This window comes from Scomber scombrus, chromosome 5, assembly GCF_963691925.1.
Source record: "Scomber scombrus chromosome 5, fScoSco1.1, whole genome shotgun sequence".
Lineage (NCBI taxonomy): Eukaryota > Metazoa > Chordata > Actinopteri > Scombriformes > Scombridae > Scomber > Scomber scombrus.
This window is the reverse complement of record NC_084974.1, coordinates 15,499,090-15,511,149: the sequence shown is the minus strand read 5'-3', so window position 1 is coordinate 15,511,149 and position 12,060 is coordinate 15,499,090. Positions and strand designations below refer to the sequence as shown.

At 39.0% G+C, this 12,060-nt stretch overlaps 1 protein-coding gene across 3 annotated transcripts in view; it reads right to left on the bottom strand.

The window, feature by feature from the left end:
• The window catches only part of stx1a (syntaxin 1A (brain)), a 58,760-nt gene that overhangs the window by 13,804 nt on the left and 32,896 nt on the right, over positions 1 to 12,060 (bottom strand). For all 3 annotated transcript variants that reach the window (XM_062419654.1, XM_062419656.1, XM_062419655.1), the window contains exons 4-6: positions 2,018 to 2,092; positions 250 to 323; positions 14 to 122 (exon numbers count right to left, since the gene is read on the bottom strand). In XM_062419654.1, coding sequence (XP_062275638.1) covers positions 14 to 122; positions 250 to 323; positions 2,018 to 2,092 — 258 coding nt within the window. The remainder of the gene's footprint in view (positions 1 to 13; positions 123 to 249; positions 324 to 2,017; positions 2,093 to 12,060) is intronic.

The following is a 12,060-nucleotide window of genomic DNA, read 5'->3' as shown; positions in this document are numbered from 1 at the left end:
CACTGATACTCACTGATCTCCAGCTGTCTTTGAATGCGTCCCTTGCAGCGCTCCCTGTAGTCCGACTGGGTGGTGTTGTACTCTGACATCACCTCCACAAACTTACGGGACAGTGTGGAGTGCTGGAGAGACAGAGGAAGAATAACAAAACACTTAAATGGTAAAAGAAGAGGAGGCGAGCAGGTGCAAACACATATACACAGTGAAACAGAGAACTACTTCACTCTGCTGCTTTCTTGTCTGAACTACCTGTGTCTTACGTATCCTCAAGTCAGCAGACGACTTGTTCTGTCCCTCCTCCTGCTCAATGGTTTGCTGGATACCTGAACAAAAACATACATTCAGTCAGTTGCAAGGTTATAAAGAGTTTGGTGAATCTCATTTGGAAGAACTGATAGAGGTCAGGCTGAAAATATAAAAATTGACTGGCATTTGGAGCATTGTCCTAACTCAACTCTTAACTTAAAGTTATCTCTAAAGTTATTTAAAGTTCTCTCTAAAACTTTAAATAGTTGATAAAGACAAATCAGTTTACAGTAGATGTACCTAAATCTATCAAGATCAACATACACATTGTGCGTCTTCCATTTTTAAAGAAATTCATTACCACCTTTCAATCCATTAAATGGGGTGGAGAAAGTTAAAGTAAATGATATCGCTCCTTCTTGAGCATCAATCACAGGGTTTCAGTTCAACCACACAAACACACACACACACACACACACACACACACACACACACACACACACACACACACACACACACACACACACACACACACACACACACACACACACACACACACACACACACACACACACACACACAGGTATCCTGTGGCAACAACTGATGTGAACTGGAGTGACACAGTTAGAAACGTGTGATGCAGAGCTTGTTTTGCCTGACAGCACTTGCTTCAAGTGTGTGTGTGTGTGTGTGTGTGTGTGTGTGTGTCTCTATGCTGCAGGCACAAGGATGAGGTATAGGGGCTATTTTGTTCTTGTTTTCTTCACTGAAGCTGTGTTCTACTTTCCTGAAAGATACTGTATATGGATGTTTTAGGTCTGACCCCTATTGTTTGACACCTGAGCCCTGTAGGAAGGCACAGGAGAGAGGATATAGGAGCTTTGATGCCAGATGATTTCAGGAATGGCACATAAATATGAGAACATATCCATATATGCCAGAAGAGGGACGAAAGAGGGGCAAAAATGTGTTATCAAGCATACAAGAAAAGCAAAAATAGTGGGCGCACACAGGCAGGCAGGCACGCACTGGCACGCACACACACACACACACACACACACACACACACACACACACACACACACACACACACACACACACACACACACACACACACACACACACACACACACACACAAACAACCAACCAAGGACACTAATAATACACATTGGGGTGTAATCCAGGAGCAGCCACAAAAACGTTATGCCTGCACACAACATGTTGCTGTGACATTAATCAGTTTGTGTGAAAAAAAATGTGCATATGAATCACAGCCACCACCTCTGCGGTGAGCAACACTTATCACTTTGCCCACTGCAGCACAGAATCCCCTATTATGAACTGAGCTGTCGGTTACCTGCCAAATGTTATACAGTTCACTGTCTTTTTATGTCTCACTTGTTTATGTCTGTCTCCTTCTGAGAAAGCACCATGGCCACTGTGTTACATAAAAGATAAACAGCTGGTTATGGATATGGTTGTACTATATCAGCTTTGGCAAGAATAGCACAAAACAATTAATTGTTTATCAGGGTCAATTATTATGTAAAATTACCAAACACTAAGATGAGATCTGCAACTATTTTGATAATTGTCCCTTTTCTGCTTTTCAAAGTTAGTTGCAGCTGTACCAATGAATATATTTTGGCTGAAATAAAGGGCTTGGTTTTTGACAAGGCTTTGCCAGTATTAGATTTTGTACCAAACATTGACTTAGTTGAACACAGGCAATGAAAATATTAGGTGATACAGAAAAGGAATTATACTCACTCTTTAATTTGGAGCGTACTTTGTTGGCCAGCTTCTTGATGTCTGCCATAAGATCCTCCAGCTCAACCTTAGTTTCTGAGGAGAAGAAAAGACGAAGAGATTAGTGGACTTGTAACAACGCAAATAAGAAGACAGACACACACCTGTAGTATATGCTATCTTACTCACTCACACAAACCTGTGCACCAGCCAGTTTCACAAAGACATAATCAATACTGACACACAAGGAAGGACTTCAAGTGTCACTCCAAAAAGGGACAAACTATTCATCAGCTTCAGTCTACAGCAGTATAGCTCAACCTTGTCTTCAGCTTTCTCTTTAGCTCATAAAGAGAACCAGCTTTCTTCACACATACTTCAAACACTGTACAGAGACATAAAGTTGAAATGCATGTGGGTAGATGGGTACATGTGGGTGTGGACAACTAAAATTAGCTATTTTGGTGACCAGAGAAGCAAGTGAAATCTCGATGGATTGCAATACAGTGTGAATAAAGGTTAAAGTGAGACCAAATTATCAGAAGGTGGAGTTAGGGCAGATTTCAATAATGATCAATCAAATCAACAAACTCTCTGGTGTGGCACACTGACAGTTTCTAAATGGAAACTGTTCTTGTCCAGAGGGTACACATGCAAAAGAGACAACCAAAGTCACAGCTGCATAGTTTGCCTAAATTCACTATAAATACAGAGCTGCCCAAATAAAAGATAAAAACATTCATGAAGGTCAGGACACATCCTGAAGACGCCTCGGGAGGAAGGGACAGTTTACCAGTCTGGTGTGCAAAAAACACTCTTTAGTTTTTCTCTGCTACTAATTAAATAACTTTCCTCGAGCAGCAAAGTGTGTGAAAAACACTTTGAAATAACATTTCATTTCTTTTCACAAGTTTAGATGTTAATGTCACAGCAGAGATTTCCTGCATCTTCTAACATCCTCCAAACAGAGGACATTCAGTTCTTTTCATCAGTGCAATTTTTAAAAAACAGCAGCACTGATGGACGGGTAGAGTGATTGTCACAATGCTGCTCACGACAAAATGAAGAACCAACAAATCTGTGTTTTTCTCTTCCGTTCCGTCTGTTCCTCATCACAGTTATCAGCAGTTTCATAATCATATTTACACACATGCCACATATAAGACTTCACAAAAAGCTACATGGAATCCATTTAAATTTGTAGTAACTGTCTCAACAAGCACAAAGAAAATGAATCATGAAAAGCAAAATATTGTCTTTGGTGATATAGATACACATGAACAGCAGACTCTCTCCAGCTTTTCCTGAGTTATGGCATTGAATAATGGCCGGAAAAGTGTTGTTTGCAGAACAGTGAAGTTGACCTTTGACCTTTTGGATATAAAATGTCATCACTTCATCATTTATCTTATTAAATATTTGTGTGAAACTTTGTCATAGTTAGTGTCTGAATTCTTGAGTTAGACCTTTTACCACCAAATTCTAATTTGTTCATCCTTAAGTCTAAAATAATGTTTGTGCCAAATATAATTAAATTCCCTCAAGGTATTCCTGATACATCACATATAGCTGCTCAGCTTTTAACAAATATAGCAGACAACGCACTTCATGGTTCAGCTCTCAGCTTTATTGCTGAACTGCTACTCCACTATGAGCCAGAGTTTGGCCTCAGATCCTCAGTCCCCGCTCAAGACTCAAAGTGACCAGGCTTTTGTAGTCGGGCCACTCAAATCTGCAACTCCCTGCCTGAGATTCGAAGGCACTAGCACACTGTTTCATAACATGGCTTACCTGTTTTATCGTTACCGTTGACTTTTTTTCTTCTCAACTTAATTATTGGGGATTTTATTCCATTTTATTTTTGTATTATTTTAATTGTCTGATTTTACTTGCCTTGTGCTGGAATGTTTTAATCCTGGTTCAACCATGTGTAACCTTGTTTTAAGAAGCCTTGTGTAAATAAAGTTTATATTTATTGCCATTTTTAGCAGAATGCAAAGAAGAGACAGTCATTTTTCATCTTAATGCCATAAGAGCAAACATCTCCATATATTAACAATCTCCAGGAAGCCAGCTGACATAAAAGATGGTCCTTAAACGTTACTCAAGTCAAACTATTCAATCAAACAAAGACTGCCTGCGGTATCTCTTCATAATGAGTTTGTTTCTGCACTCCATTTCACAGAGATGAAGAAGAGATGCATAACTGAAACTCATTGCAAACATCTGCACCTTATTACACACTGAACCTCAATGGATAATTTAATTACACAGTGCAAGTAAGGCTTCAATCACTGATGTTGATTTATTAAAAACATAATATTTGCACATATTTTGTGATAAGAAAAAAGCTTAAAAACGTGTGATGTCAGCCACACAGCAAATCTACAGTATACAAATCACACTTTAATGATTAAAAACAGTCAAGACACCCTACATGTCTGGCATACTGAGCTGAAATGTCATAAATACAAACAAGAAAAAAAGTGATGTAGTGAACTATAATGTAGTGAATAATATATATCAGTGGTCTCCAACCCTGCTCCTGGAGAGCTACTGCCCTGCATGTTTTAGGTATCTCCTCACTCTAACACACCTGATTCTAATAATTAACTCGTTATCAAGCAGCTGAGGCTCGTCAAAGGGCTTGATAACGAGTTAATGATTAGAATCAGGTTTGTTAGAGTGAGGAGATACCTAAAACATGCAGGGCAGTAGCTCTCCAGGAGCAGGGTTGGAGACCACTGATATATATCATATGAATCCTAATCAGCAGCTTATACCAGACACTAGCTGTGATAAATCCTCTGACCGGCTTGTGTGACAACATAAAACTATAACAGCTCAGTGGAGATGGTGAACCTATTACGCACAGATCGGCAAAACACAACAACCTTTAATCTGCTTAACAGACATATTTCCATATCAGTGAAAATCAGCCTGTGGTACCAACAGCTCAGTGGGACAAAGCTGTGGACATGCAGAGTGCTGATAACTTTGGACTCTTTCACTGATGGAATATTATATCCATCTGCAGAAGACTGACAGGCTCAAGCTTAATATATGAATGGATAGAGCACAGACATGTGTCTCTTTTATTTTAAATACTCTATATTTTCTGGCATTTCTGCCTTTATTTGATAGATACAATAGATGGAGACAGGAAATGAGGGGAGAGGGAGGAAGGATAATAGACAATAAACATCCCTGAAAGGATACAAATTAGGGGTGTTGCAATTACATGGACAACAGCTTCAGTTCTCCTTCCAGACAAAAATGTGCTTTATTAATTATTTCTTCAGTTGGATGTTTTTACTGTCACTGTGCAGAATGATGACTAGAAGACTGTTTTCACATTCATCTGCTCAATTTGAAGAAGTTTCTCTGTGCTCACTACAAATGTTTAAGTTTAAGACACGTACGTATGAGCTGGATTTGTGAAATCACAACTAGTCTGGAGCCAATCATGGTTGGTGGGAAAAGTGCATATACTGTAAACTAAAGATGAACTTTTAGTGAAGTAGAAGACATCTTGTGTCTAGTATTTGAACTTTTGAAATGAACAATATTTGCATATTCACATTATATTTATTATATTTACATTATATCATAAAACATGTCTTGTGGGGATCTTTACACTTGGCCACTAAGACGTCCTGGCAGGTGTGAGTAATCAAAGTATGAGTCTGGAGATCTCACGTACACCATCCTACTGGTTTCACAGGATTTGTTGAAAATAAGAAAAATATAGAACATAATCATGCTTATTCTTTAAGAAATGTTTAGGAACCAACAGCTGTCCCCAGAGAAAAGGAAGGTCACTGATGCGAGCAAGCATGGTTAGAAATAAAAAATAAAATATAATTAAATGATATGAGGTGAAATACAGAGAAGCCAATCTAACTGTATCAAATTTTACACAAATTAAACACGAAAATTTGATTTTTCCGCAGGCATACATAACATTACCATATCATTGGTATACATTTGAATATAATTGTGTCTCTTGTTAATATTTTTGCTGCTAGTGGAGGGATGTACGCAGTATACACTGAGTTTGTCGGGGTCAGAGACTGAATATGAAGCGGTGGGCTGCAGCCTTCGGGGCAGAATATATAAGCAGTGCGATTGTGTATATAGTGAGAGTTGTTCCACAAATGTACACAGTTATAGCTCACAGATTACCCGCTTAACACTGTAATCTGATTAGTTTCAGTCTGAATTTTAGTTACTAAATAAACTTTTTAGTTACTGCATGATGGATTTGTTTGTGGATATTTTTTCCTGACATTGTTCTGTTTGTTCATCTTTGTGTGTATTTGTGCACATGTTTGAACAACTTCAGAAACTGAGACGGGTGTAAGGTCTGATTTCTGCATTACCATAGCAACCTATGGTAACCTGTTCCATGAGGTCAGCTGTACCTGCATGGCTAAGAAAACAACATAAAAACTGAGTTTGGTTTTGGGCCATGCGTTGAGTGTGTGTGTGTGTGTCAGAGAGAGAGAGAGAGAGAGAGAGAGAGAGAGAGAGAGAGAGAGAGAGAGAGAGAGAGAGAGAGAGAGAGAGAGAGAGAGAGAGAGAGAGAGAGAGAGAGAGAGAGCGTGCTGTATGTGTGTTAAGGAGTTAGATTAGATTTCTTCCTCGTGGTTACCAAACAGAGGAGGCCAACCTGCTCGATCAAGTGTCTATTCAGTCTCATTATTGGCTGTCTGAAAAGAGGAAGAGTGCAGACAATGATGAATAAGTAGAGGGAGAAGTGAGAAGGAAGCAAATTAGAGGGCAAAACGGAGGAGTCAATTGAGCTGTGGCTTCACACTCCAGCCCTCGCCCAGACACTCTCAGATGGAATCTTCAGGTCACGCTTGTTGCCATCATTAAGACTGCGTTGCTATGGCGATGTGTGCAGTCGGTCCTCTCGCCTGCTTCAGATTGTTTCGAAGTGGGAGAAGGAAAGAGAGAGCTGGAGAGCATGAGAGAGATGCTACAAAGCAGGAAGAAGCTGATGTAAGTATTTTGTAGACTGATATACATTGATATACATAATAATTAGATTTTTAACAAATCCAGTGTAAAGACCAACCAGGAACTGACGAATAAAAAAAGTTGCCACTGTAGCCAAACCCTAAAATAGCTTTCTTATGTGCCATAAATCTCTATTGCTGTACAAAACTATTATAAAACACATCAATGAACCACCAGGTAACATCAGCAGAGCAAGAGCTGACCTCTGCATTTGACCCATCCTATACATTAGGAGAAGTGGGCACGTAGATAAATAATAACCATCTCTAACTTAGATTCTAAAATTCCCCAATGTTTCTTACTAGCTGGAGTTTGCTCATCTATGCAGTAATTTAAACATTTTAAAAGTTACAGATTTCAGATTGCGTCTGTTTATCCAAAACTGCACCTGCAGCTTAATAATGTCACCAAAGGCTGAAGAAGAATGGAGTGTGGTTGAAACAAGCTGCAACTACCACAGCTTGAGGCTGAAATCAATTAGTAAGTATCTTAAAGTGCACTGCCACCAACAGCAACTTAAAAAAAAAGAACTCTCATTGACTCCCATTCAAAGAGCATTAACTTCTCTTTAGAAATACAAAGTCAATCATTTTATTCAGTCAGTCATTATGCTATCAAATACTAAGTTCAGGCCCTGTAATACGTGTGTACCGGTGGTCATTTTGGAAATTATTGCTCTGTGCTAATAAGATTTGAAGACTTATAGTAGCTTTGATGTCTGTCGTGTTGCCGTTGATTGATAGTTTGCTCAACCAATGCTCTCCCCAGCTCCTGAACTCGCACTGAGTCAAACTATTGTTGCAATATTTGGGTAAGTTTAATACTAAATTAGCTAATGTTAGCCAAAGTGCACCACTCAGTGTTCACAGTAAGCTAGCGTTTGCTTCGGTCAGAGATAGTGGGACGTGTTTCCAGAGAGTGAAAGGCAACACTCTGAAATCCTTATTTGGAAGGTCCTGGCTCCAAACAGAAAAGATGGCGCAGATTGTAAGACTCGGCTTCAAACTGACTCCAATGCAAAACAATTGGTCATGTCACACCCTGTTATGTCCTTCTTTGTATACAGTCTATGGGTGGACAACATTAACCAAACAGATGTTGCAGCAAGAAATTCTGGCTTTTACTTGCAGCATCATTAAATGATGTCATTTCGTCAGCCTTTGAGAACACACCAGACCTGATTTCAGCCCTCATGTCTATTCATCAGAAAGGTACCTACATCAATCAACAGAAATGTGATGATTGAAGCATATTTCCATAAAAGCTAAACATCCTGGATGTCCTAGTCAATTCTTTCCTACATCAAGCCTCCTTCACCAGCTCTGATAATACATCAGAAGGTTTTATCCACTCATTTAAGAACAAAGTTTCTTCTTGATTGTCATAATCAGTGTTTGTGTGTGTGTGTGTGTGTGTCTGTCAGTCTGATGTCAAGGTGCCACAACACTCACAAGACATCAGAGTGATTCTGTTTCCTCCACTCTAACACAGGGTCAATTGCTGCCTTTCCAATCTCTAACTTGCAGCTATCTATCTTTCTCTCTATCTCACAGTCTCTCTCTTTCTCCCCCTGCTCTCTCTGTAAATATATTACCAGTCCTTTGTGTGTTTGCTCTGCTTATTGATCGTCTAGAGTCCAGGTGTCTGATGTTTTGGAGAGACTGAATCTGAGCTCATCCCTCAAACATTACTGATATTTGCCTTAGTGCAGGAATACAGTACAGACTTGTGTAATGGCAAACTGACAACACAGATTAAGACTAACCACTAACATGATAACACTCTTGCTCATCCTAACCTTTCCATTGTGGCAGCTGTACAGATTTGCAACAGTGAATAACAAGCATCACTATTTAAAATCCCGGTTATGAACTTGTAGACTTTAGACTTTTTCTTTATTCCATAATGACCTGCCAATGAGTTACATGGTCACATATACAATTAAAAGAAAGAGATGAAGTAAGTGGACAGTGGCAGTCATTGTCCAGTAATGAGCAAATACCATTAAAAAAAGCAGGAAATGATAAGACAGTAAATTAAAAAGTACACAGTTCAAAATATGCAATAGCAACTTTTAAAAAATCCATTTTTGTTTTAACAAACTTTACAAGATTTGATTGGTTTGCAAGTTTTTGATGTTCCATTGTTGAATAATCTCAAATTTAACAGTGGTGGGTATAATCTTATACTATTCTTTAATTCATCTGTTTCTCTCATTGTCAAATCTAAGACAAACTAATGTGGTATGTAATGAAACTCTTGAAGAGCATGAATTTAGGAAATTATCATGTAAATCTAGATTTTAGACAGATTAGTTCTTTACACTTTACAGAGAAAAAAAAGTACAAATTAAAGTCTTGCTACAGGTCTTGAGGAGTACTACTGCATAAAGAAAAAAGAAAAGAAGAATTTTGTGTCTCCAGTGAAAGCTGCACAAAATCTGATAAATAGCCTCCAGTGACATCCCTTCAGGCAATTGATCAGATTTCATTAGTTATAGGCTAAAGATTGCGAGTATGAAAATAAAAAAAGTCTGTGGATGTGGAGATAGATAGAGGTGGCGTTGCCCAACCTCTGTAGCCCATTCCTCATCTCTGCTGTCAGCGGTCAGAGTTGCATTTTGGATAAGGGTGTGTATATATATGGCATTTTTCTCTGGTGGAAAAGCCCTGACAGTACACTTGGGAGCAATTCATCCCAGCACTTTTTTGAAGAAGGACTGTGCATGGGTTTTGTTTCTATGACAACAATATCTTTACAACACATTACCACTCTAACGACCGTTGTGTGATAGACTAGTATCACCCCTTTGCTCTTTATTACCTATTTGTAATTTTGAGGCTATGACTATTTGGCATTGTTTTTCCACCATGACCACCAACCAGAGGACACCCCATGTGATATATAATGGATTGCCTGAAAAGGAGCGACAGTGAAGACACCAGAGCTTTTCTGAAAACTTCAGAGATATTCAACTAGAAGCCCTACAGTCAGAGCACTATAAAAAAGATGTTGGGTGCAGGGCTTTTTCTCATACACTCTTTCCTCATTTGGAACAATGGAAAAAAAGATGTTGGAGCTCAGAAAAAAATGTTATATGGATACTCACCCTAATGTTGGCGTCAGGTTTTGACAAAGAAGAATTTGTGGAATAAAAACGACTCCAGTTCTGCTGCGGATTCTAATCATTTCTTATTTTCTATCACGAGTCCTACAGTACAATGTTTAAGGACAGCATGCTAAATTGTTGGAGTGCTTTCTAAAACAACCTATAGTTATTACACTGAAGGTTATAATTAACTTAAAGAATGATTAATCCTTTAGATCCATTTCCTTGAATCTGTGGTTAACCAGAAACTTGATCTATTCTGGACCCAATGTGTTTACACCTGGCAATCCATTTTGACTGATATTTATCATTGCCATACAGTTTCTGTTGCACATGATACATGATATCTATTTTTGGTGGGCACCACTCAAGAACAGATGTGAGTGTTTTACCTGAATCAGAATCTGTTAACAACCCCCTCTGCTGTTCTTTTACAACCTCCTCCTCTCCTGCAACATCTTCTGAGACAGTGAAACAGGGTTGCTGTGAGTTAACATGACAGTATCACCGTCACTTTGAAACATCCTCCTGGCTGCTAACACTTGACATTTCAATCTAGATCAGAGCACTAACACCACATGCCTCTCCCTGACCGCTGGCTCAGGAGTCAAGAGGACAGAGGGCAGTTAAACTGATTTATCCCAGTGTGAATGAGTTATCTTACTAGCTCTGACCTCCATTGTGTGTGTGTGTGTGTGTGTCTCTCACTTTAAGGGGGATAATATTATTCCACAGTGTGAAGCCATGTCTTCAGTGGCTATAACACTACATCAGCTTGGACATTATGAGGGAGATGTAAGAGACAGTAAAGTAGAGAGGGAGACAAAGATACAACGAATAAAGATGGCTGAGGAAGAACAAAAGAGAACAGAGAAAGCTGGGGGAACTTACACAACACTTTGAAATTTTGGTCGAGGGTGGAGGAGCTTCGGCAAACAGCACTCCGAGGGTGTGAGTGCACGCTGCCAAAAACTGACTTTAGAAATAGTAACACTCACAGGCTGCAATTAAAACAAGCATCTCTAGAGCTGTGAGTTGAGGACTTTTACGAGTCAGGGGAAAGGCGCTCTTTAGAAACGAGTGGCTGAGATGTCAGAGGGAGCAAACACTTAGTGGTTGGAAAAACAGACTGAGAAATGTTATTAAATAAACTCCAAGTATCATTGTTAAGGAGCAGATTTTTCTGCATCTTATTACACTAGAAGTACATTTTGCAGAAGCGTGATGGCAGCTCAAACTGTGGATTCAGTGCTTTTATTTTGTATATGGGAGTCATTTTGAGGTGGTGTGAACAACTGCACCTCCCATGTCATCTTTTGTCCTCCTATTATATTTAAAAGCATTCCTTCCATTTTTTCCACACAGATATCTGTCTGCTCCTGTGGCTTTGAGTGAAAATGCAACTGTGAAAATGGAGTAATGGACAGACAAAAGGATGTTTCATTTTGACTTACTGTTGACATTTATTTATTTCTGGCTGGTAGCAGTGGAACTATTTGGTCCAAAGACTCTGTAGCCAGGTTGCTAAGAGAAAACAAGAAGTCCTGGTTTTCTGTTAGTTTTACATCAGTTTTAATAGTCTTTTACTTGTACATAAAGCTCTTACACCAAGCTACTTGTCTCACATGCTTTTAAAGCACAAAGCAAGACGGCACATTAAGTGCACTGGGTTTAATCTTTGTGATCACTGCTCAGGTTTCTTCCTACAGTCCAAAGACGTGCAGGTTAGGCTAATTGAAGACTCTAAAATTGGTCTGATTGTGGGTGTGAATGATTGTCTGTCTACATGTGTCAGATTTAATGCATCAATATCAATCAATCAATATATACTTTATTGTCCCTGAAGGGAAATTTGTCATGGACTCTGACAAATGCATGGATGGATTATGTTGATTAATGGTTATTATAGCAGTGTTTTTCCTATATTCAT